We start from the raw sequence: 26860 nt of genomic DNA on the forward strand, positions 1-26860 counted from the left end.
GCATCAAAAGGAGCATGGCCAGCAGGGCAAGGGAGGTGATTTGCCCCCTCTATTCTGCTCTCATGAGAACCCACATGGAGTACTGAGTACCGTTCTGCTGTCCACAACATAAGAAGGACATGGAACTGTTGGACCAAGTCCAGAGGAGGGCCACAAAGTTGATAATGGGACTGGACTCTCCTGTGAAGACAGGGTGAGAAAGCTGGGGTTGTTCGGCCTGGAGAAGAGAAGGTTGAATGGAGACCTCACAGCAACCTTCCAGTATCTGCTGGGAAGCCGGAGAGGGACTCTTTGTCAGGAATTGCACCGACAGGAGAAGGAGTAATGGGTACAGATTGAAAAAGGGGACGTTTAGGTTAGATATTAAGATGAAATTCTTTACTGTGAGGGTGGAGAGACACTGAATAGGATGCACACCTGGCAGTGTTCATGGCCAGGCTGGATAAAGGCCTTGAGCAATCTGGTCTAGTGGGACGTGTCCCCGCCCATGGCAGGGGTGCTTGTGACTAGATGATCTGTAAGACCCATTCCAACCGCTTATCCCCCTACGACTCCACAGGTATTTTCTCCTTCCGCCCTTCCCCTCGGCCCCACGCACCCTCGGGGGACCCCTCCCACCACGCCCACCCAGCCCAAAGGCCACGCCCCCTTCCTATTCGGCCCCGCCCCCGGCCGTGGTAACTCCGCGGAAGCCCCTCCCCCGGCCCGCCCCCACTGCGAAGACCCCGCCCTCCTCTCCGCCCCTGCCGTGCCGGCCCCGCCCCGCGCCTGCGCAGTGCGAGCATCACCGCTTTCCCGCCCGTGGCGGAGGCGCCGGTCGGCGGGTGAGGCGTTGTGGGGGTGCAGCCGCGGCGGGGGTCTGTGGGGGCACCGGGAGCGCCGGGCACCCTCTGCCCAGCAGGGGCCCCTGGGTGCCTTGGGCCCCGTGAGGAGGGGGCCTCCCGGTGAGCCCAGCCTGCCCCCGCCCCTCCGTACCCGTCAGAAGTAGGCGCCCAGGCCGGGCGGCGTGGGGTGTGCTCCCCCCCCCGTGGGGCGGGGACAGGGGCCCGAGGGCTTCCAGGGTGCGGCGGGAATGTCAGAGCGCTCACTGGGTTTTGCTTCTCCATTAAAGGATGAGAGGTGGCAAGGAGCCGTTTTTTGTGAAGTTCATAAAGTCTTCCGGGAGCTCGGAGTACTTTTTCAAAGCTCTTGAGGTAAGTGGACTTGGTCACCTCTGTCAGTGAGCTTGGTGGATTTCTGTCGTTGACTGAGCTGTATGCACCATATAATAAGTTAGCTCGCGTGTGTACACCTGGAAATAAAGCTGTTTCCATAACATAGGTGTCTAATGTTTAATAAAGTATGCTGAACAAGAACAATTTTGTTGAAGAAATTATTCCAAGAGATAACTACTATTTCAAACCCTGTTGACATTTAGTGAAGAGACATGTAGCCCATAAGGTCTGGGTGGTGGTCACTCATTTAAGCCCTAAGCAAACTTAGGGAGGACACCATGCATTGTTTTCCAGCTTGAGAGCTTAGTGGGAGCAAAAGGCATCGTGTGGTAGGATCGGGTCCTGAAAGTTTGTATGATGAATGATCGAGTCAGAATGTTGTGAAGAGTCAGGGGAACAGAAGGACACCCACAAGGTGTTTTGCATGGTAGCTTTGTTGTGAGCTATTTCAAGGAGATGCACTTGTGCAGTTTGCACAGGACTGTCTGTTTGTGATTTGTTAATAAATGTTGTATGCATCATTTACCTGCAGTCTATAAAAGAATTCCAGTCAGAAGAACATCTCCAGATCCTTGAAGAAGAAGCAGTACTCAACATAAAAGAAAATGATAAATCACTTTACATTTGTGATCCTTTTAGAGGCATGGGTTTCGGTCATCTCAAAAAGGTATGCTACCCAGCAACTTACTCCTAGCAATAGTCTTTCCTTTCTAGAACAACTCATGTCTGTACTTACATCCTGCACGTTCTCTCTTGCACTGAGTGAAGTAGTATGAACTTCACTGCATCCTTTTTGCTGCATTCTTTATGGGAGAAGATGACTAGCAAAGCATAATTGTTATTTTTAAACATGTGGAAAAATAGTATGGTCAGTTCTGATTCTGCTGGAGTCCCTAAGCTGGTTCTTAGACTTTTTTCTATCTCCTGAGAAACATGATTTGGTTTTAGCTGCAAGGAATTGTCTAGCAGACAAAGATAGGCTAGCTGGAATTCTCTGGCATGTTAGCCATAGCATCTGCAGGTGTTACTGAGGCCAGAAAATCTACAAGGATTGTACAGAAAATCCACAGCTGAAAGCAAAAACAAAAGTGTCAGCTACCCGGAGGTGGTAGAGGAGGGGGAGGACAGACCAAGAGGCCCTGCCTTCCTTGGAATTCAGGGACAAGGAAAGCCTTCCTGATACCTGTGTGCCCTCTGCTTATTTTCTCTGTGCCTTTTCTGTTACTTTCTCGCAGCTTGGTTGCAGGATCGTGGGACCACAGGTAGTGCTGTACTGCATGCAGTCCCAGCGATGCGTCCCAAGAGCCGAGTATCCTGTGTACAACATGACCATGGCCGATGTGACGGTGTCCTGTACCAGCCTGGAGAAAGATGTCAGGGTAATGCCTTCCAAAAAGTGGATTGCTTAGCTGGTTGTTGTTGGTGTTTGCTTCAGAAGGCTCATTACTAAGGCAGCAGTCATACTGTGTATGTCTAACTACCTGTGTCTAGATTTACCTAGTCTTCTGTGGCTTGTAGAGCATGTGTAGTTTATGTAGAGAGTTGTATGAAGAAAGAGGGAGTCTTGCAAGTATATGTAGTATATAAACATGTATGTAGTGGTGTATCTGTGCATGCACATATGTATATCACATAAGTATATGCATATATAATCATATTTGAGGGGCATTAATATGGGAGTAAATGTATGGTTTAGGGATTTTTATTAACTGATTAGATGGATCACTTATCTTGCTAGTTTGTCTGCGACTATAATGCTACAGACAACATTTCTGGTTACTCAGACTGCATGGTAAAGGTTTAATATCCAGTCAACTGTGGTTTAAGTAGTTTATCATAGAAGTTTACTTTTTATTTATTCTGATAGCTCTTTCTAAAGCTACCTAAGATGTCAACCATCTGTCAAACTTTGCTTATACAGTGTGATGGTAATGTTTTTATTAAGGGTATGTATTATGTTCAACTTATCATAAGTGAAAATAAAATGGAAATTATAGTTATGTTTTTATGGCTTCCATATATATCCATTTTGTATTTTTTGAATATTTTTTTTAGGGGAAACCATGGACAATTGAAATCCACATTTGGTTGTTTTGGTTTTTTTAAGGTGAACACGACTGTCATGTAGGTTCTTTTTTCTTGATAATTTTCAATAATATTTTTTGCCCATCCAGGAAGAAGTTCATAAATATGTGCAGATGATGGGTGGATGTGTGTGCAGAGACCTCAATGTGTCAGTAACTCATCTTGTAGCTGGAGAAGTTGGCAGCAAGAAATACTTGGTAGCTGCTTCCCTGAAGAAACCTATTTTGCTTCCCTCTTGGGTTAAGACATTGTGGGATAAGTCTCAGCAAAGGTATGAAAAAACAAAACTGATTTAATTTTGGGAACTGGTAATTCCTATGTTAACTCAGGCTACTAGTTGATTTTACCCAGAAGAAAAAGTATACTTTCCTTTTCTCTCTTTCACTGTTTAGCATGGTGAGGTACACGGATGTTAACACGGCAGACCATGCCTGTCCCGTGTTCCTTGGCTGCACGATTTGCGTGACCGGCTTGAGCAGCTCAGACAGGAGAGAAGTCCAGCGCCTTACTGCCGAACACGGGGGGCAATACACAGGGCAGCTCAAGATGAATGAATGTACTCACCTCATAGTTCAAGAGCCGAAAGGTAGGACCGACAGAATAAATACTGTATTCACTTCTTGAGTTGAAGTAGTGTAAATGTGCATAAGCATAAGGTTTGGAACTGTCTCCTGCTCTGCTTCAGTGTTGCTCTTACTGCTTCTGTTTAGGCAATCACTGCTGTTGGAAGGAACAACACAGGGCACCCTTGCTTTGGTCTAAAGGCATGAGAGAGAGAGAACAAAAGAGATAAAAAAGCCAGAGACACAGTTGGTATTTAAGGGGAGAAAAAAAGGGTGAATCCTAGAGGGGGTAAAGAAAAGAAAAACTCATTTTTTTGGGAGAGCTGGATAGTACTTAATTTATACTGCGATTGAAATTGGATAGTAGCCTGATGCTTTTTTATCTAATTATTCTTTGTGCCTTCCGAACTCCGTACTAAGATAAAACGAAAGCTCCTTTTCCTTCCTCTTAGGAAGATGAAAGGATTTTAGTTTTATTGTGAGAAGCTTTGAAGGGTTTTTTTTTTTCTCCGGTTTCCCTCCCTATCTCTACGGTGAAATATTCTGGGACTTTATAACCATTTCTTTCCCGTGCGCTTGAAAGCTTTAAAGACTTTTTTCCTTTTTTGTTTCTTTAGTGCCCTGTCATACTGTACCCATGAGCTAGCCATCCATGATATTTTTTACTCTAACTTTAATTAGAGAATAAGCAGCTTATCAACAGAGTCCAGGATAACACAACTTGCACATTAAAACAAGTTATTTGAATTTCTAAATTTTCTTAATGTCCAGCTGTCTTTCTGCGATCACTATCTGAAGGTTCAGCCTTTTAGTGATTGTGATTTTTAAAAATTTTGTTTACATTTGGAAGGTCAGAAGTATGAATGTGCCAAAAAGTGGAATGTGCACTGTGTGTCCGTGCAGTGGTTTTCTGACAGCATCAAGAAAGGCTTCTGTCAGGATGAGACAATGTATAAAATAGAGGCTGGATCAAAACTGAGTAATGCACCCAGTACATCAACACCTACGAATGATGCCAGCAAGCCTGATAGTAAGTAAGATATTTTAAAATATGTTAAAAGTAAGGTAGAAAACATTTATATCAAGGAGGAGGAACTGTTTAAGATTAGCAAGGTGCTTGCTTTTGTAGTGCTGGTTTGACAGTTTGGGTTCTAGATCCTGCTGAAGTTCAAAACCCTACAGATTGCTTTTATACATGTTGAATATTCCAGCATGTGTAGACTTGAAACGTGAATGATTGTTAAAAACATGAACTTGAATTAGGTGTATGATTGTCTGCTTAAGAATCCATGGTGTATATCTGTAAGTCCTATAAAAGTATGAACATTCATACGTTTGAAGTTTAAAAGCATTGTTTGTAATGAATTTAATCTTACAGCAGTCTTGAGGGTGGTGAACAAATGCTGATTTTGAAGTTTTCTTATTATTATTTTTATTTTTGTTTCTTCATATACTTGTTTTTACTTACTCCATGCTTCTAACAGAAGAAAGGTTAAAAGTATTTTTTAAGCACACATTGGTAGCATGAAAGACACAGCCACCTTTAATGTCTGATACTGATTCCTACTTCTCTTAAATCACTGAGCTTCTTGTTGATTTCTCTACTACAGAGAGCCCTGTTTATTTGTAAGAGTATTTCTAATTGGTGTCTACAAAACTGGAATGAAAATCTTGAAAACCAGTCTCATTTGCTGCTATGTCATAGGTAGCATTTGTTTGGGAATAAACAGAAGGTATATACTCTTGCTAGCAAGACCATACTCAATCTGTGTTTAAATAAAGCTCTTGGTTTAACCAAGGTTCTACTTACCTAGTATTTTTCATTCTTCAGGCTTTACATTTTGTTGTTTAGTGAAGCAGCAGAGAGGGATGAGCCAAATCTAATGCCTCTTTTTTGATTTTAATTTTATTTAAAGATCAGACCCTTTCGGACGTCAGCCACATTTCCAATATCAATTTGAGCGGTGTTAATGAAACTGCATGTAGTTCTGTTATGAGCAGCCGACTGGATCCTCTTCCTGATGAGCTGGAAAACTTGGACCTAAGTTCTTTTCAAGCCCCTGAAGATTTGTTAGATGGTTGTCGAGTATGTTTGACAATGTATACTTTGACATGTTTAGTCTTAACAATGTGAAAGCTACTATGTTGGAGCACTGGCACTTGCTGCTTGAGTAAATTGTTTTGATGGTCAGCGACTAATACCAGATTTGTGTCCACATGCTGTAGCTTGTGTATGTGCCTACATTTGTGTAGGTATACAATTGTATTAAATATGTATGATAAATATAAAATTCTGTATTCATAGAATGTATATTTAAATACTATAGTGAATGGGTTCTAGAATTGGTGTGGAGGTTTGTTTTGGGTTTTTGTATTGTATAATTTATGGGGTCCATTCCATTAGTAAACATTGAAGCTTTGCTAGATTAATTTTCAAAGATAAATTAATCCAATCATAAATGCTTAACTTTTTTGCTGCTTCTCAGAAGCTGCACCACTGCTTTGTGTTCTGCAGCAGTTGATACAAATTATACCAAAATAGTCTTCTTTGTTTTTTTCTTTCTTTTTTTTTTTAACATTTTTAAAGCCTTATTTATTGCTCTGTTCTCTTTTTAGATCTATCTATGTGGCTTCAGTGGCAGGAAGTTGGACAAGCTGAGAAGACTTATTAATTTTGGTGGTGGTGTTCGATTTAATCAACTTAATGAAGATGTTACTCATGTCATTTTGGGGGAAAATAATGATGAGCTGAAACACTTTTTGGACAAGACGGCTCACAGGTTGTGGTAACTGTATTGTTTAAGGTTTACTTACACCTTGTTTTCTTTCTCCCAACACCGCTGGGGTCCCCAGCACATAAAGGACATCAGCCTGTTGGAGCGAGTCTAGAGGAGGCCACCAAGTTGATTAGAGGGATGAAGCAGCCTCAGGAAAGACTGAGAAAATTGGGTTTGTTCAGCCTGGAAAAGAAAAGGCTTCAGGGTAACCTAATTGCAGCCTTCTAGTACCTGGAGGGAGCCTGCAAAGAAAGATGGAAAGGGACTCTTTACCAGGGCATGTAGTGACAGGACAAGGACTGATGGCTTCAATCTGGGAGAGTGTAAGTTTAGATTAGATATTAGGAAGAAATTCTTTACTGTAAGGGTAGTGAGGCACTGGCACAGGTTGCCCAGAGTAGTTGTGGATGTCCCATTGCTGGCAGTGTTCAAAGCCAGGTTGGATGGGACTTTGAGCAGCCTGGTCTGGTGAAAGGTGTCCCTGCCCATGGCAGGGGGGTTGAAACTAGACGATAAACTATAAGGTCCCTTCCAACCCAAAGCATTCTATGATTCTTTGAAACCACGTATTCATTTGAAAATACTAAGTGGTTCTTGATTTAAATGAGAAGACTTTCAGCATGTGTTCATAAGTACATCCTTGTGTGCTCTTGAATGCTGTATTTTTGGGTAGCCATGAGTCACTTCAGTGAATAGAAAAGCAAGTGTTCTTATGGGTGAAGAGAGGTGTTAGCATGTATTTGTTAATATATTGAGGAGGAAGAATTTGGCAACCTAGCAGTGGCAGATATAATTTATGTTACAGAAAATAGGTATGAAATGCTGTTCTCAGATTGAAAAACTTGAGGTTTGTAGAGTGCCCAAAGCTTGCTTAGTATGGGAGTTACAGACTTCATGTGTGTGTATTTCCTAGTATTTTGTGGAGCAGGAAAGAAGAATCACAAGTCTTAAACCTGCTGTAACTTGTTTCTATAACGCTTCATTTCCTAGGCCTCATATAGTGACAGCAAAATGGTTGCTGGAGTCATATAGTAAAGGCTATCTACATCCAGTGGAGCACTATATCCCTCTAAACTATCAACTGTTAGAGAACCCAATTTTGGAGCAACCTGAAATGAAGTCAATTCTTCCAAAAAAAGCCAGTCTTGCAAAGAAAGAAGCTGTGAACGTTCTAAAGCACCAGAAAGCTGTTGAAGATGACTTCCTCTCTCAATATGTAAATAATGATTCTACATTAGGTATGTCCTAGGCTCAGCATACTGTATAAAGTTTAACTGCTCATAATTAGCATTTGAGTTTTCAGGATTTGCTTATTAAAAAGCTAACCACATCTAGTATGTTAACTTCTACATTGTGTTTCAGAAATCAAATTTAAACAGACCTATGTAGAACAGTTTTTAACTAAAACCTGGCTGAAAACAGCAGAATACTGTCATTTCTTCACAAAACTGTTTTGGGTTGTCTTTGATGTTCTTGTCAATCAATCATTATGCTTGATTGTTCGTTTATTTTTCTTTAACCTTTCAGATGAAGTGGAAAAACTAACATCCAGAACCTTCAATGATGTTACTAACTCAACTGTTCAAGGAGAGAATCAGTCTTCTGTCTGTAATGGTTCTTTGGGACCAGAGTCTTCTGCACCGGCTGAGGGAGGTGTATTTGTCAGAAAGACTTTTCTTCTTTTGGGTTTTGGTGAAGAGGAGGAGTCCTGCCTTGCAGATATTATAAAGGAGAATGCTGGGAAAGTTCTGCCGCTGCACAGCAGAACCATTGCAGACTATGCTGTGGTACCTTTATTGGGGTGCACAGTGGAGCCAACTGTTGGTGATGTTGTCACAAATACATGGCTGGTAAGGGAGTTATACTTTTTCAATTCCACAAATACGTAGGTATCTATATTAGAAATTTGTCTTGTCAGAATACGGACTTATTGGTGACTTACATATAGATAAGATACTGAGAGATTAGCCTTGTTTCATTTGAAATATACTAAATGAAAGCATGCTTTAAAACTTCTGTGTCTGTAGGGTATCTTGTCTGTTGCACTTCATTTACTATAGGACTCTTAAACAGGACTTTGTTGTCCTGACTCAAAGGTCATTATAAGGTCTGACAGTATTCTCTCTAAATGATGAATTGTAGAAGGAGCTAGTTGACTAATAAGGATTTCATTTTATATCTTTGCTTGTTTCATGCTTTTTATAGCTTTTTTAATTTGTGGCAGAAGAGGAAGTCACCTTTACAGCTTAAAAGTCAAAAAATGCTAACCATATTTGCCAAGAGCAGGCATATGATATAGACTACCTGCTGTTAGTATTTTTCAGTATGAGGTAACTTTCTGTGAAGTAAATCTATACAGACCCTCAGATCATGCCTTGAACTACTCTAAGGGAACATAGAGGGTTGGAACTTAAGTAATGAAAAGTTCTGAATAATGCTTCAGTATGTCAAACTTGACAAAATTGAAGTGATCTAAAAAAGAATTTGGGAAATAATTTGTATCAGGTGTAATGATGGAAGCAGGATTGCTTGTTGAGTCCATGAATGCTCTTGTGCAGTTGCTGAAATATTGTTGGTTTTGTTGCTGTTTAGCTTGATTTACATTTTTATCTCTTTCACCTTCTTAAAGATAGCATGTGTGGAACAGCAGCTCTTTTTAGATCTCCGGTCCAATCCACTTTTCACACCAGTCCTGGTAATGGAAGGAGCTACCCCTCTGGAAGACTGTGTTCTTTCTTTTAGCCAGTTCACTGGTGCAGAGAGAGACTCCCTTGCTTATCTGGCAGGACTGCTGGGAGCCAGGTATGTCTCCTGTCACCATTTCTTCTTGTTCTTAGATAGCCAGTGTGCTGCCATTGTGCATGTCATTTTTCTTACAAAGATTAAAGTTCTTTTGAATTCTGTTTATTTACAAAACCTGGTGCTGAAGCATGAGACGTCATTACGTAGTTCTTCTGTTTTCCTTTCCTTTAAAGAAATATGGTCTGTACTCTCACAGTCTAATTTCTACCAGAATATGCTCAGTCTTGTGTTTCCCAGTGACTCGAGTCTCAGTAACTTTTTACTCTGCCCTAGAACAGAGTAATAAAAGTCAGTTTTTCGGGTGTCAGGCCTTCTGGGTTGTTCTTCAGTTATCTAGGAGAGGACCATTTTTCCTCTTCTTCAGCACTGTCCAGTTCAGCCTCATAACCAGTGATAGTGCACCATTACTTAGGAGCTGGCATGGTGAATTATTTCCTCCCAGTTCATCAGGATCTTTGAAAAATGTTAAGAAAAACATGTTTAATCATGACATAGCAAAATTGTGTAGCTTACAGTGTCATTTGATCTGATTTTTAGGCTCTTTGAACTAAATTATTTGCTTATGAGTTCTCAGTCCTGCCATCTTTTTGGAAGATTGTGTCCTTGATGATAAGAGAAAAACTGTAATATAAAGAAAACTGTTAATTATTTGGAAATGATATGTGTTAGCTCCAGAAGGGAATCAAACCTGTTCCATTAATCTTACAGAAGAATGTTAGGCCCAGCATATGATTTGAAAATGAGAGATGTGAGGAATGCTGGAGTAAGAGAAATATTGTTTTCAATACTGATAGAAGCAAAACATTACTGTTTAATTTTCTTTTTTTCTGCTTGTAGGTTAGGCTGTAAAGTGCAAAGTGGGTGGCTTTAGATGTCTAATTCTACTAGTTCTTTTTCTGTTGCTTGAATACATTTTATAATAGTATAAATGTGCCCTAGATTAATTTTCTTAATGACTAAATGAATGTTTTATTAATGTAATTGTAGAGTCCAAGAATTCTTTGTGCGGAAAGCCAATGCAAAAAAAGGAATGTTTGCCAGTACCCATCTTGTGGTAAGGGAACCGAATGGTTCCAAGTATGAAGCTGCGAAGAAGTGGAATTTGCCAGCAGTCACTGTAGCTTGGCTTTTGCAGTCTGCAAGGATAGGGAAGAGAGCAGATGAAAGCAAATTCTTGGTTGAAAATGCAGAGACTCAAGGTTGGTTATCAGCAAGTTAGGGAATATGATTGTGTCTGTGTGAGTTTGTTTACGATAAAAAAGGCAGGTATGATAAATGTTTTTTCCTAACACCTTCAGAGTATTAGAGCTAAAGGATATTTTTCCAAATATTAAGGTGGAATCATAAAATGGTTTGGTTGGAAGGGACCTTAAAGATCACCTAGTTCCAACCCCCTGCCATGGACAAGGACACCTTCCCCTAGACCAGGTTGCTCAATGTAACCATACTTTTTCTATATTTTTTTCCTGCTTTTGAGACATGATTACAGAAATGGTACTGTGTATTTGCTGCAAGTCTGTTGGAGCCAATGGGGTCTTTTGGTTATCAATCATTGGGATTCAAGCTCAGCGTCTCAGCTTTGTCCTTTTTGGCACCTATGCTGCTCTGTAGCTTGAGTGGGAATTGCTGATAGATCCACCTTAGAACTTTGTACTTGTTAGTCTGCAGTGAAGTCCCTCTGTTCAGTCCTTCATGCCTACCCCATCTTCTGCTCCTTTTCCAGTTATTTCAAGTCTCTTATTTGGCCATATTTCTTCCATATTAAGATGCAGACTACAATGATTTAATACTGAATGTTAGCAGACCTGTTTTAAAAGTGCCCTCATAAATTAATTATGTGGGTCACTAAGTCAGAGGACAGAAGATATGCCATTGGCATGGCACATCTTATCTGTTTATTACATTTTTAAGGAAACAAAGTGGGGGGTCATGGGAAATCAGGAGTAAAATGTAAAAGCAATTCTTGTGTTAAATCTTTTTCAGCTATAACGACAGTGAGTCATGCTTATCTGGAAGTATTTATGATAGACAAGTTATAACAGTTTATTTCTAGCTAAATCTTGGTCCTATTAATCCAAAGGCATGAGGGACTGGATGTATATGTGATGAGCTAAAGAGGTGGGATTCAGAGTTATGAATGCAAAAGAAATCTGAAGTTGCATGGGAAGTAAGGAGCCAGGGAGGAGGAGTTACCTTTAGTGTTGAAAGGGAAGGTTTTGTTGTGTATTACATCATTTTCTTGGATTAGAATTTTGATAGTTGTTGTATGACATATGCGAGCTATGCAGGTATGTGTGGAACTGCTAACAGTGTTAGTGGATCAGGGATTGCTCACTTCTTTTCAGACACTTAGGGTCAAGCTCATGCCTACGGAATACAAACTAAGTAGTTAACTGAAAGAGACGCTGAACATGCTGGCTTTTAAAATGTAATTGTAGTTTAGAGCATTTATTGGGGGGGATATGAATTCTTTTAGGGAAAGAAAGGTCAGGTGAACTTTTGGTTGCTGTTTAAATAAAAGTGTATGTGAGGTCTGTGTTCAGAAGAAAAATTAGTTTGCTTGCTTATGTTTTCTTTGTTTCTTTTAAAGATACTGAGAGTTTCGTTACTCAGCTTACCAAGACACCAGCAACTACTAAATATCTTGATTCAGAACAGCCTGCTTATCTTCTTGAAGCTGGAAAAAAAACAGCTGTGACCCCACTTGATATCAACAGGTTCCAGAGTAAAGCTTTCCAAGCTGTCATCTCTCATCACATTGGGAACACAACCCCTGTTGCACAAGGCGGACCACTACAGAAAGAACCGTCTTTACATCTTGACACACCGTCAAAATTTCTTTCCAAGGACAAGTTGTTCAAGCCTTCTTTTGATGTAAAGGTGATTGTCTTTGCAAATTTTTTAGTCTGTAGAGCCAGTATGGTTAAAGATGTGCATAAACTTAAAAGCAGCACAGAAACCTTTGCTTATCCATTTTTATACTGTACACATACAGAATTTCCCTTTTGAATAAAGCCAGGAAAACTGGCTCCATTTATTTATATAATTTTAGTTAATAACTTGTGGACAAAATTTATTGACTAGTAGATCCTGCAGTGTCCTTAACAAAGCTCCTTTGTGCTTGTTCCATCATATGCTTGTGTGTCCTGCACCTCAGACAGTACACAGTCTGTGTTCTCTGCATCTAAAGACTGAGAAATGCAACAAGGCAGCTTTTTTTTTGTTGGCTCTAGGTATTTGGAAACAAGTGTTTGTTTATTTTGTGATGAGATGCTACTTTCATACATGTTTTAATGTAATAGCTTTATAGCAATTATGAAGCTGTTATTGCAAATTGAAAAACGTGTTGGGGTTTTGGGCTCAGCATCTCAGTCTGAAGGCCACAAAGGGCTAAAAAAAACAGCACAAAGAAACCCCTGATAGTGAGTGTCTGTGCCAGAATAGCTCTTGAATGTTTCAAGTGTGCTTTGGAAGGATTCAGGTTTGATTTTCATTTTCAAGGCCTTAACTGAAAGATCAGTGCACTGAATTCCTGCAAAGTTGTTAGGTTTCTCTGGGGGGTTGTTTGTGAGCTGTCTGTTGTGGTTTGCGTGTGTTGCGAATCCAGTGTTCTCTTTAGCTAGTTCTGCTTCATGAAGAGAAGGCTCCAGGGAGACCTTTTAGCAACCTTTTAGTACTTAAAGGGAGCCTACAAAGAGGGATGGAGAGGGACTCTTTACAAGGACATGTAGTGACAAGACAAGGACTGATGACTTCAATCTGGGAGAGTGTAAGTTTAGATTAGATATTAGGAAGAAATTCTTTACTGTAAGGGTAGTGAGGCACTGGCACAGGTGGCCCAGGGAAGTTGTGGATGCCCCATCGCTGGCAGTGTTCAAGGCCAGGTTGGATGGGACTCTGAGCAGCCTGGTCTGGTGAGAGGTGTCCCTGCCCATGGCAGGGGGGTTGAAACTAGATGATAAACTATAAGGTCCCTTTCAACCCAAAACGTTCTGTGAGCAAGTAAATCTATGATTCAGTTGGTATTTGGCTTTTCAAAATCCTAGTAGTTCACCACTCCGATCATTTTCAAAAACAAGATATTCTAGACCAGAATTTCTCTTTTTTCAAAAAAAGGCAGTCTGAAATGGTATTTTAAAGGTGCAGATAAAATCACATACTCATATGCCACTCTTGTGGGGTGAAGTATTAGTAGATTAAAGTAGTTGGTTGGAATTGTGAGTGACTGGTTTTGGCCACTGGCTTTTCCACTGAGGGCAGTTTTCAGTGATGGCAATAAAAAGAGAGATTACTAAACTATTTTCTTCTTGTTTTGCTTATGCAGACTGTAAGACTGGGATTGTCTTGTACTGCTTTTCTGCAGTGGTACTACAGTTGCTGTTGGTAGCTGCTCCTCTGGTACACTGTCCTGGTTTTAGGAATATGAAGTCTTACTGTGTTTGTGAAACTTGCACTTAAATGAGAAGTATCTTCTTCTTCTTTTTTTTTTTTTTTTTTTTTTGGTAGGATGCTCTGGCAGCTTTGGAAACTCCAAGAGGTCCTGATCAAAAAACCAGGAAACTGAGCACACCTCTCTCTGAAGTCATCGGCAGAAACTTGAAATTGGCACTGGCAAACAGCACAAGGCATACAGCAGCTCTTACTGCCAGCCCTCAGTTAACTGCTGCACAGTCGAAAGAGGTAGGAAATTTTGGGGTTTAGTTTCTGGAGCATAAATTAGGAAAAGGCCATATCTTTTTGTGATTTAAGTTACAAAGGAGTTCTTGAATTGTTATTTGTGATCTATCTGAGTACAAATCCATATGATTATGCATTTGTCAATGACAGTTAAAGGAAGATAAAAGAAAGATGATAAAAGAATTTCCTCATGGAAGGGAACGAATTTTAAACTCTTCTAATATTCTCTGTACTACTGTCTTGAATATTAACCAGTTGCTAAGTGACATGGCATATAAATATGTACCAGTTTAGACTTTGTAGTATTGGAATGAGATGATTTTGTCTGACTTAAGAAATTCCCAGGCTCCAGCTGAACAGGGTTAGCTATTTTGTCTTGGACCAAAGTTAGGAGTTCATCTTTAATGCGTCTTCTTTTCCTCCCTTCCTCTTTAAGGTGCTCCTTCTTACTAGGAAGCACAAGATGTGATCAGTTGCTTACTTCTTACAAAGACATACTATGTTATTCTTTCTTGCAGTCATCTTACCTCTTCAGTCTAATCCACCCTAGTGAGAGAAAACAAAAAGATGTAGGAGGAAAGGGAGCATTTATGTATGGCTTACCATGTTAGTACCAGTTACTGTAGAGGAGGGGCAAGAAAGCTAATGACCATCAGAAAGGGAAGGCTGTCACTTCTTATTTTGTAGCTTCTTATTCTTACTTTTCTCGCTCCAGGACAGCGAAATACTACAGTGGCATCAAGTTTGATAATTCCCTAATTTCAGTGTTCAGGAAGTGTTCAGTCTGTGGTGAGAGGAGCAGAATATGTTTTTGGGAGATTGGCTGAAAGTGAATCTTTTGTCTTGGGTTTCCTAGTGTATGGTGCGATAATAGCGCTGGGTTTTGACCATGGGGTTTGGGAGCAGCAAAAACAGAGGAAGTGTATTTATGTTACCTTTGTTGTTATTACATATTTTTCTTTAATATTTAATGTAGCATGTAGTATTTTTGTTATTGATACAGAAACCTTCCAATAGTGACTGTCCTGTTTTTATCCCTGCTGCTTGACCAGGAAGAAGAGCCCAAGCCTCTGGCCGATGTTGTGATATATGTTAGTAAAAAACTTGCTAAGAGGCAAAGGGAACTGAATGCAGTAGCAGCTTCTCTTGGAGCAGACTGCAGGTATCAACCAATACAAATGGCTTCTAACCTTCTGTACTGATGTGATCTGAAATAAATATGAGTCTTCGCATTCTAATATGCCTTTTCCTATAGTTAAACGTTACATTTCAGCATCTTAAAATTATCTTCTTCTAATGTGAAGTAAGACCATCTTTCCCTGCTGTGTCCCAATCTCTGTGTTCTTGATAAGTCTATCTCAGAAAGTCTTCCTGATTTGCAGAATTTTTTTATTTTGTATTCTTCATATTTGAAGAAGTTTAGCTTTTGGATGGTTTAATGGTTTAACATTTGCTGTATATTTTATATTCTGAATCTGATGTGAATTTGTGTGTGTTTCTCCTGGGCTCAAAATGAATTATTTTCTGGACTGTAAGCATGGCTAGGTCAGTCTTAGAAAAGCTTAGAAAAATAGGTTATCATGAAGAGAAACTACAAACTAACATTTGTGATTTAAGACAGAATTCTGCTTCCAATAAATCTGATTTATGTGTTTTGTTACTTGACTTATTATATGTGTTATTATTCATCGTGTGAGGGAAATTGCCTTATGTTTTGTAGTAGCTTAGAAATGCTGAAGATACTAGCATTAGATAGCATTAAATAGCAAATACTAGATTTTATCAATTTAAAAGTTAGAATTCCTCATTTTGTTTGTTTTGTACTTCTTATTGTACATGCACATATTGTTCAAGAGTCAGTATTTCACTTGCAGCTCAATATGACAACATTTCAGAAACTGATTTAAAACTCCACTTACTTGAATAAAAACAAAACAAAAACTAAAGCAAAACACCTCCTCTTCCATATGTTTATCCAATTTAGTTTTATTCAGGAACGCTTTCAAACGTCATAGAAGTTGTTCTGTCGTGAAACATCCTTGTGCCTAAGAATGCTGTCCTTTCTGGCAAAGACAGTGAGCTTATTGTTTATTGCGGCATTAAAAAAATAGACAAAACAATATTTTAACTTGAACAAGGGACAGGAAAATTTCTGAATTGGATTTCTGATACTTTTTCATAGAAATGAAAAATGTCTTCAATTTGTATTTTGTTTTCTTTTCTAGATGGTGCTTTGATGAGACAGTAACACACTTCATCTACAAGGGAGGACAGAATGACAACAATAAGGAGTACAAATCTGTTAAAGAACGGGGTATACATATTGTTTCAGAACATTGGCTTTTAGAGGTATGAAGCTTGTTTTGTTCCCTTTTTTAAAAGTGAAGGGAAATGGAGACTTAAAACCAGTTATATGGCAGTGGATTTTCTATATGCATTTATCCTGAACATGTATGGGGACTGATGCTTTGTATCCTGCTTAGAACTAATAAATCGACTGGCTTGTTTTCACTTTTACTTTGTTCTCCATGAGGAGAAAACAAATTTTCCTGTTAAGGTGTGAAATTTCTTTTATCTAAATCAGTTCCTCATCTTTCTCTTATTAACTGATGTTATTACAGAGTGCCCAGGCATATAAACGGCTTCCTGAATCTCTCTTCCCTCACACTTACAATCCCAAAATGAGCCTGGACATCAGTGCAGTGCATGACATCAGGCTCTCCTCCTCCAGTAAACTTCCATCAACTGGAAACCCAGCAGAGGAAAGTGTGGTATGATGTGTGATAAGAATTCATGTTCTTTGAAGTGATTTGGTTTACTTAATAGTTATATTAATATAATAATAAAAAACATTGATGCTTATTCAGCAATGTCCTGAATCAGGTTTGACTAGTAGTTAATAGTAGCTATTGCAAATGTCCCTTAAGGTTTTTTTGCATTTGTAATATTCCTCTTCTAGGATGATGGAGGGATACACAGGCATTTCAGGAACTGCTTTCCAAATCTGAGATGATGTAGGTTCAGTCTTTGCCTCCTCTTGTAGGTAATGAAATCCAAAGTGTTAACTTCCTTAGCAGACATTTAGACTGCGGAATAGGAATTGTCACTGATGCTACTGTTCGCTGTTCTACCGTCATTGCATTAGCAGAAATGTTAGATTTACTCTAAGGCAAGATTAATAATCTTCAGAATTTATAAAAGTGTCAAACATGGTTAAAAAGCAAAAAAATTTGGTATTTGAGAAATCAACTTGTCTTCATTGGCTTTAGATAATTCCAGTGGATGAAGATTATGCTGAAGGTGATATAATTACTGACCAAATAAAGGGAACAATCACTACAGGGGAAGAACAAAGTGTAAGCAGTGAATCCAAAGGAGGTAAATGTTTTCAAAATGTGTTCAGTTGTTCAAATGTTTTCAAAATGGTTTTGGAACATCAAACTACCAATATGAGCCTTTTACAGTTTCAGGTGCTGAGTGTTAAGATCTAGAAGCTTTAGGTACCATATTTACATACTGGTGAAGTACAGCTACTGTTGCTGGATGTGAGGGAAGAGTTTTCCTCTCTATTTTAAAGACTTTGACAGCCTGCAAGAAAATCATGATCATCCATTGCAAAGTACTTAATTGCTGGGTTTTTGTTTTTAAAACACTGAAGTTCATCTTTAACATGGCAGATTGCTGTTTCGGAGTATATGTTATGTAAATAAATGTGTTCCTGGAGAATTGTGGATCTAAGTTAGATCCTGTGAGCAAATTCAGAAGTCCAATTCAACCAAATGGAGATTTCTTCTTGTGCCTAAGAATAGGTGACTTGGGGCATACATAGTTTTCCTAGATATTTTTTCCCAAGTATCTTTTCCTCTTCTTTGTCCCAGTGCCAGGGGAGGTTGACTGGAATTCCAGTTTTCACTGAAACAGTGAACAGTCGTTCACTTTTCACATGTTGCAATATAACAGTTATGATATTGTGAGTTTTGTTCCTTCTCTTAAGTTTTAACTCAAGCACTGGAAATGAGGGAAAACTTCCAAAGGCAGCTGCAGGAGATCATGTCTGCCACATCACTGGTGAAACCACAAGGGCAAAGAGGATCCCTTTCAAGGAGCAGTTTTGATGGTTCCCCAACCACTCCTGATAGCACACGGTCTGTGCGAAATGGCCGCAGTAGGGTCTTGGAAGCTCTAAGGTATTGGTTTGTGTTTCAAAGTATCTTATTTTGTCCTCCCTGTGCATGTTTAGACATTCATTGAAACATGAATAGGTCTTCAGGATTTTCAAGTGTATTCTCTGTCTCTACTGATGTACTTGAGCTGCTTCTCTTACAATTCAGAATCTTTAACTGGATGTGCCAGATAAAGCCAGAACGTTGTCTTAATCCGTAGTGGGTACCTTTTTGTTTTTCAAAAAAATCACAGAATAGTATGATTGGTTTTTAGTTTTGAGTTGAATTATGCCAACAGGTTTATTTTCTTTTGGTTCATATTAATGTTCTTACAGATTTTGAAGAAAGCAGTGCTGCAATATTTCAGCATGTAGGTCATATAGAAGTAGTAGGTATTCCTGTAAAGCACCTTTGTGAATGGTTCTTCTCTTTTATTTTTCTTTTCTCTCTAAACAGAGGATAGAATTTTTATTCTATCATGCTGAGGTACACTAAAAAAGTAATGGAAGTCTTGCAAAATTATTCATGTAGCTTGGTGTTTATTTGCAAATAAATAGGCTCAGTAAAGAGTAAAGTACACTGATTTGGTAATAACTTATTAATAAGCACATAACAAAAACATCTACTGATATTCTGTGTGCCTTTTTTCAGCCAAGCTGACACTTGGGTTCACAAAGCCAGCATGCCAGAATAGCTCTTATACTGAAATTTTCCCCTTTCCCAGCCATTCCAGTGACTGTGAAGTCACTTGGATGTCAGAGTTGATGTGATCATTAACACATTGCCTTCTAGGATGAGTATTTAAGGTACCTGTGCTTTTTTCTTTAGGCAATCCCGTCAGGCACTCACGGATATAAACACAGAGCCATCCCAGAGTGAGCAGATCGTCTGGGATGATCCTACTGCAAGGGAGGAGAGAGCAAGACTTGTCAGCAACTTTCAGTGGCCTAATAGTTCTTCCCAGTACACTGAGCAAGGTCAGAGTAACTCCAATAAGAATGTGGATGAGTCTGCCCTCAGAGGATCTGTACCGGATGCAGAGATTGCTGGTATAGGTAAAATCAGAAATGCAATATCCTTGGTTCTTTGTGACAGCATCCATTTGATCTTTGAGACTTTTAAAATACAATTTTACATCTTTGAGCTCTATTATGTGTTGCTGTTTTTTAGAGAGAAGCTTTCCTGTCCATTTGTGGCCAAACGCCAAGGCAGTGCCTGTCTAAAAATAGACTGCCATGGTTCCAAAAAAAAGATCTTCATAAAATCTTCCAAAGTTTTTTGATGTTTTTTTGGAACCACAGCTGGTTTCCAGGTAACACCTTAAGTAGGTATAGTGGAATTCAAGTGGGAATATCAGTAGCAAAATGTTTTTCATTGTAGTGAAAATATTCGTAGGTGAAGAATGGGGGTATAGGAAGATAACTCACACATCCAAAAAGCGAGATCTGTTGAGTTGCTGGTGGACATGCTTGGGTCAGGACTCAGTGAAGATACTTTATCTATATTCCCTGTTCTTCTTGAAGTCTTAAGTCTGCTGCTAAGATTAAGGAAGCAACATGCTTTTTCTGCCAAAACCAGGTGGTTTTTTATCTGTTTTTGCTTTCTTCCTGTTCTGAGTAATGGAATCCTTTATTTCTCTTTCCTCACTTCCTCCCTCCTGCCACCAATCTACTTGTAGAGTTTCTGCTTGTGGCAGTAGTCTTCCTGAAAACTGGCCCTTATCCTACAGAGGATTGAAAAAAATTACCTAAATGCATTCAATTGATTTTTTTGTTCAACCAAATCAGTGCAGTTTAGCCAGAGAAATTAGGACGTTTGAGGTTTTCAGGTTTTTTTCAAAGCAAAGGAGTCTGCAATACTGCAGTTGGTGGTTTGTGGTATAAGGAAGAGCATCTTTATGAAAGGTAGTGGTGAAATATAACTGTATGCGTTGTAGCAGCAGTTGTGGGGGTTTTTATTTATTTTTTACTTTATCCATAATTATATTCTTCCAAAGACAAGTCATGCAACAGTGCTTTACTTTCACAGCTGTTCCTGAGGCTGGAGATGGAGAGGTGATTGAAGATCTAAAGAACCCTGTATGTAAAGATCCTGAAACACCGATTAAAGATAACTTGATTCCCACTCCACAGGCCCCCACCATTGCTTTCCCACTGGCTAACCCTCCTGTGGCACCACAGCCCAAAGCAAAGGTTTGTCATATGAAGAAATGTTTATGATGATTTGTGTTCTGACAGATGTAGTGACACTTTAAGAAATTTTGAACTTGACAGTGAGTATAAAATAGGTGAATATCTGCATTTAAAATCTTGAAGTGGTTTACTTTTATGCAGTACTATTTCTTTTTCCCCCTTTCTTTGAGATTTTGAACAAATAGTGTTTGCTCAAATAGATAAAGCTTGTTTGTTCAGACAAATAAAGGTTTTTGTCCTGTTAGTTCATGCTGGAACACTAAGGTAGGCTTTGGAGTGAAGAGTTACTATGTGTATTACTTGGAACTCCTCCAGCCACGTTAAGATGATGGAAGAAAGCTTAGGCCAAGGTTTCCTTGGTGTATCTGGAATTTTATGTTTAGGTACAAATGGAAAATTATTCTTCTGCCAAAAACCTGGTTTAAAATTCTATTTTATTGTGACCTTGGAAAGGGAAAGGACAATGAGGTTAGTCCTTTGCCTGCAATGCATCATCTAATGCTCAAACTTTAGGCAGCTCTGTGTCTTCAGGGGCATAATGTGTCATGTTAGTGGAAAGGCCCTCAAAGAATATAAAATTCAGACTTTATGGAAACTCTGAATGAATGAGGCAGTGTGATAGATCAGTGATGCTTTCCTCATGTGTTCAACCTGGCATCCGGTAGATGTGAATGGAGGATTAGTTTTTATGACAGATTGGTTCAGCTGTGCCCTGAAGAAGGGGAGAACCAAGAGGATGTTCAAGCAGGAGCCCAAGGATGATTTTATAAGATCCAGGCTTTTTGTCAAGTGATTGACAGGTTTGATTCTGCTTTTCCCAGCTAAAAGAAAACTTAATATAAAAATAACCCAGAATGTTTGGCAGAGGCATAGTCAGCTGTCAACCTAATCGTTCTGTCGTATTTTCAAAATCTGTTACTGTATTTCTAGGCTGTTACAGAAGATGAGAAGGCTGATGAAGAACCAGAAAAACACCGTAAATTTCAGCTGTCTTCTCTTAATCCTCAAGAAAGATTTGATTACTCCCATCTGATTGAGGAACTAGGTACCAGATATTTGAAAAATGCAAAGAATACTATGTGCCTGCTCAGTTGTGGCTTGTTGGGGAAAAGGAAGGGCTTCTGTTAGTGACTTATCAGATTTGAGGTCTCAGATTTATGGCTTTCTGTGCCTGTGAGCGATTCTTTGAATATAGTATCATTATTATGTGAGTGATCAGCTTTGCCAAAAACAGCAACGGGTTTGTCTTCTGGCAGCTTTCTTATAGCTGTCTCCACAACAGCCTCATTCTTTAATGTTGGGAGTACCCAGGATCTGCTGTCCTCTGGTGTCTCCCATTCCTGTCTGTGTTGCAGTGGCACTTTACAGAGCCACTCTTTCCTAGCTGCTTCTCCTTCCTTGCCAGCTTCTGCCCATGTCATTTCAATTACAATACTTATAGTGTAAATTTGAGTTAAGTATATTTTTATCTGAATTCAGATAATTCTCACTTTGAGTTGATCCTTTCTGTGGTCAAGCATGACTCTTGGGTAATCTGAATCAAATTCATTCCTCATTTCAAGGTGGAATAGTACTTGAGAAGCAGTACTTTGATCCAAGTTGCACACACATTGTTGTGGGACATCCTCTTCGAAATGAAAAATTCTTGGCTTCGATGGCAGCTGGAAAGTGGGTGCTTCACCGTTCCTACCTGGAGGCATGTAGAGGAGCTGGCTGCTTTGTTCAGGCATGTGACCCTATTATTGAGACATTACTGTGTTGTACCTTTTTGCATTTGTTCTTGTTTTGCACTAGTAGGAAAAGACAACCTCTCAAATCCAGTTAGCAGTTTACGGTGCCTGAGCCTTGGGAGTTTTAGAGAATCCAAAGTCAGGAAAGTTTTTGTCTGAAAACTAGTTCTGGACCAAACTCCTCATATAAGATAAATGAAATACCTATACTTTTTATAGTTGCTTTTGAAAATTGAGGGGTTTGAGTACTTTTTGGTAAATTCTCACTGGTATCAGCTAAATTTACATGGATTTTGTTACACCAGGAATTAAATGTTGATCCTTTCAATAAATGAACATATATTAGTTTTAAATAATCTGACTCTATGACCATGTGCATAAACATTTTTGAACGCTAGTTCTTCAGACTCTTCACCTCCCTGTTATTTTTGTTGGGTCAAGCAGTTCTTTTACATTGACCAGGTGAACTTTAAAATAATGCCTGTAGACTGTTCATATCTTTATGCAGCAAAACCAACTTTCATTCCCTTAGAAGACACTGCAGAAATAAAAAGTCAGTGGTGTGCAGTGTAGTGAGTTGCTTTGCCCTGCTGTTGAATTCCATTGTAGGTAACTGCAACGGGAACCTGGTTGTGTACATGATTTGATGTTGCAGAAAATGTGAGTTATTTAGATACATATGTGCAATTAAGAGCCGTATCTCCAATTTTACCTAGAGCTGTTTTGGCCAAATAAAATCCATATATAAAGCTAGAGTGAGATGGGATTTATTCTGGGGGTTTTTTTTTGGTTTTGGGGTTTTTTTGGGGGGGTTCTGTTTGCTGTGGGTTTTTTAAATCTATTTTTCTGCTGGTAAAGTTGGCAGGAATGCTTTGTAATTGAAGTTTATGGTTGTTCCAGGAAGAAGATTACGAGTGGGGAAGTAATTCCATACTTAATGTTTTGCCTGCAATCAATATAAACCAGAAGAAACTAGCACTGGCAGCCATGAGGTGGAGGAAAAGAATTCATAAAGGGAGGCAAGAAACGGGCATTGTCGAGGTATATAGATACTCCTTAAGTGGTACAGTGTGGGTGGACAGGACAGGGATTGTCACCAAGAAACTTGGAAACTTAACTGGCAGGGGAAGGTAACCTGTCTTGTTATCAAGAACAAAATGTCTTGTCTGAAAATATTCCAGTTAAGTAATTTTCATTTTCTTTTTTAAACTTTCTGTGCTGGTGTATTAAAAGTCTTAATCTCCTCCTGAACCATTTTTCGTGTTTTGCAAAGCTGGAATGTGGCTACTTATGTATGTAAATGTCCCTCAGCCAGGAAGATGATATTTATGCTTCAGAGCACTGACTGAGGAGCCAACCTCACTGAGCTTTATGAGGAAACCACAACTGGTACTGGTACCTTTCCTAAAGCACCTTCCGTCATTTTCGTGATGCAAGTTCCATAGTCTTTCAGTGAGATTTTTGGAAGTGGGACTTGAACTCCCCAAATTAACTCTTTTCTCAAAGCAGGCATTGCAGTTGAGCATTCATTGGAAGGTGTTTCAGTTACATCAGGATAAATCTTGACTTGCGTGGGTTTTACAGTAATCTTTTTTAAATGAATGCTTGCAGCAAATCCTGCCTACTTCTTTGCCTACTTGGAAACCACAGTGAGTGTTTGTAGGAGGCAACCACTTGGCCCTCGATGCTGTTACTGTAACTAAGTGCATGGTGGGGGAACAGGGAGAAATGTTTCCAAGTAATTTTTTTTTTAAGGTAAATTTCTATAAATGAGTGTCTAGTGTTCTGGAAAACATACTCATTGCCAAGGGTCTTTTCATAGATTGGTTTGCTCATCTTGCTGTGCAGGCTGTGAGAGGGTTTGGTGGCAAGCTGCCTGACTGTGGCCCAGTAGCTGTATGTTCTGTGAATTTTTTTTCTGACATTTACACTTAAAGACAAAACTAGGTAATTGCAAGTCTTTATCTGATGGATATTCTCAAAAGGGACAAATTATAGATCCATTAAGTCTTTGTACTTTTTCAGTACCAGCAGACTTTTGACTAAATTGTCTTTTCTCTAGGGAGCTTTCAGTGGCTGGAAAGTGATCCTGAATGTTGATCAAACCAAGGAAGCAGGATTCAGGCGCCTTCTTCAGTCAGGAGGAGCACAAGTATGTAATTGTTTGAAAAAAATAATGAAACGTATGTGTGTTTCTTTAATTATGTTTTTTTTTCTTTCTGTTAAACTGTGCTGGGCATTTTTCATGTGAGTAAAAGGTCTTCATGAACTAAACTGCTTGCACAGGGTAGCTGAGACATGGTCAAAGGTGGGAGGAAAAAGCTATGTCATCTTCACTTTGGAAGTGGTCAGGCAGAGGAGCTTGTCTGAAGTAACACAAGTCAGTAGTGCTGGTGGGAACTGGGGATAGAATTTCTGTGCCCTGCTCTGATGAGAAGGATCACTCTTCTGGGAAGGTATGTGATGGTACAGGATGCAGCTGTAAATGGTATTTTATTTCCCATTGATTTCAAGTTAATTTGATGAGTGAAATTAAAGGTCATGAACTGCACTTGTCTTGGGGAAGAAACAAAACTAAACTCATTTTTGTCTGTTGTGTTTTGTCTGTAGGTGTTTTCTGGTCATTCTGTCTCTCTCTTTAAAGAAGCAACTCATCTCTTTGCTGACTTCAGTAAGCTGAAGCCAGATGACAGCAGGGTTAATGTAGCAGAGGCAGCAGCCCAAGGAGTGAACTGCCTGAAGCCGGAGTACATCGCTGACTACCTCATCCAGGTGTGCATGCCTGAGGGCGCTCTCCACGACCCCACAGGCCTCCCTCAGACCCAGCCCCCTGAATCCAGTCACATGCCTCCTTTGCCTGGAATTGTGGCCACAGAGTGGCCCTACACTGAGGGCTTTGATCTGTAGCCTCAAATTTAACTGCTGTAGCATGTTCTGGTGCTGGCAGTGGGATCTGTTGCAGGGTATGAAACTGCTCGCAAAACATATTCAAAATATTAGGTGTGCAATGCTCATTTTGTTATTTCAGTTTTCGGCAACTAATGAGCTGTTTCTTTCTTCTCAGAAGCTTCTTGAACTAACCCACTCATTTTTTCTTCCTCTGTTGAAGGATCCACCTCCCCCTGTGGATTCTTACTGCCTGCCGGAAGCTGGGTCTCACCTTCAGGATAACACAGCTCTTGGAACTGGATTATCTCAGAAAAGAAAAGCACCAGGAGAAATGAGCAGAGTCAAGCGATCCAGAATGCACTGAGCAAATTCTCTGTTCTTAAACTGTACATTTTTAAATTCATATTTATATTTTTTCATTCTCATCAGAAAAACTAAAAAATTTGAGGTTTACTTCTAATTTGTCCTGAGATTAAAATAGCTTTACAGTAATACTCATAGGAAAGATTGCTTTGGTTACTGGTAGCATCTAAAAATGTGGCAAGAACTCATCCAAAAAATTCTTTGTCTCATAAATGTCCAAACTGTCCCACTAATGATTTTGTTTGGGGACACCATTGTATAATAATAGTTAAGAAATACTTTGTAAGATGCTTATCTCATCTTTTATCTGTGTGTTTTGGGGAAAATACCAGTTGCTAAGAATTTTCTTGCATTTCACATACAGTAATGGACTTAGATTTTACATTAATACGGTAATTTTTCCTCTTTTGGTATTTTCTGTTGGAGGGGAAGGGGAAACCAGACAAAAAAACCTGGCTTGTAAATTTTTGTACTCATAGAGGGTGTAATAAATTATTTCAATAGATCAGAGGTGCTGTTGAGGTGCTGCTGACCTGAGTGCTAATGAATCTGCTCAACAAACATAGAGCCAACTCTGTTATCCAAGAGGTGAAGTTTGTCTGACCATGCTCCCTGTTTGAGTCTGTGGCAGAAACCAGAGCCAAAGACTTCCATTTCCGGCAGCTGGAAATGTTCTTAGTCAGACAACTACAGTATTTGACAAAGTATTTGACCTTTCAGTAACTGTGGGGTCTGGGTCTCTATTTACTGAACTTAGTGTATGTGAGTGCACTGAGTTAGTCTGTGCTCATGGAATCTGAGGAGCTGTATTTAAGCAGCTGGGATTGCCACAGTGTGTTTGAGCAGAAAAGCACAGCATCCAATATCACAGGAACAGTGGAGTTGTCTCGGAAAATATAAGTAAAAGTTGAAGTGTATTCAGTTCATCTCTTCCTTGTTTTGAAGGCAGGGGCTGTACTCTAGTTTTATTTTCTAGCTGCTGAATATCGTTTTCTAGAAAGTCTTTGCACCAGTATCTGTTGAAGATGCCACATGCATCTAAGCCCTGCACTTTAACCTGGAAAATCATTCTAGGCTGGGGAGAACTAACCCTTTGCTGCTGGGGGAAGGGACAAGGGACCTGAGCTGTGAGTCTCCAGGTGAGAGAGAATAGGAGGGCAGCTTGTCTTTGTGTGCAAGGCTGTACTTCCTGCTTCTGCTTCCTGCTTCAGTGCAGCGGATGTTTTGTCAGTGAGCTCTGCAACTCACTGTCAGGATGACCTGAAGGAATTGTCAGGAAGGACTGCAAATGAATGTGAGGGATTAGATTCTTTTTAAAAAGTGAAATCTGTGCCCCAATCAGTGGAGGCTTGGCTGTGGCAAGATTGCCATGTTGAGTTGCAGTGACTACAGTCTTATCACCTGA

General features: G+C 39.6%; 1 protein-coding gene across 3 annotated transcripts; it reads left to right on the forward strand.

Moving 5' to 3' along the window:
- The first annotated feature begins 731 nt into the window (after positions 1-731).
- Positions 732-25965, forward strand: TOPBP1 (DNA topoisomerase II binding protein 1). Of its 3 annotated transcripts, XM_064671356.1 has the most exons (27): positions 873-1193; positions 1747-1881; positions 2450-2593; positions 3389-3570; positions 3692-3885; positions 4713-4892; positions 5779-5948; positions 6479-6642; positions 7630-7877; positions 8167-8489; positions 9269-9441; positions 10429-10640; positions 12032-12321; positions 13948-14121; positions 15171-15280; positions 16344-16467; positions 16740-16889; positions 17388-17496; positions 18113-18305; positions 19110-19336; positions 20310-20473; positions 21404-21518; positions 22036-22199; positions 23104-23244; positions 24266-24355; positions 24814-24975; positions 25313-25965. In XM_064671356.1, the coding sequence occupies exons 1-27, from the start codon at positions 1113-1115 to the stop codon at positions 25454-25456; spliced, it is 4563 nt and encodes a 1520-aa protein (XP_064527426.1). In that variant the 5' UTR covers positions 873-1112; the 3' UTR covers positions 25457-25965. The 3 variants fall into 3 exon arrangements, with proteins under 3 accessions (XP_064527419.1, XP_064527411.1, XP_064527426.1); XM_064671349.1 differs by lacking the exons at positions 24266-24355; positions 24814-24975; positions 25313-25965 and adding an exon at positions 732-824 and having other exon boundaries at positions 1112-1193; positions 22036-22203; positions 23108-23215; XM_064671341.1 differs by lacking the exons at positions 24266-24355; positions 24814-24975; positions 25313-25965 and having other exon boundaries at positions 872-1193; positions 22036-22203; positions 23108-23215.
- The last annotated feature ends 895 nt before the right edge of the window (positions 25966-26860 follow it).

The sequence above is a fragment of the Pseudopipra pipra genome, chromosome 1 (genome assembly GCF_036250125.1).
Source record: "Pseudopipra pipra isolate bDixPip1 chromosome 1, bDixPip1.hap1, whole genome shotgun sequence".
NCBI lineage: Eukaryota > Metazoa > Chordata > Aves > Passeriformes > Pipridae > Pseudopipra > Pseudopipra pipra.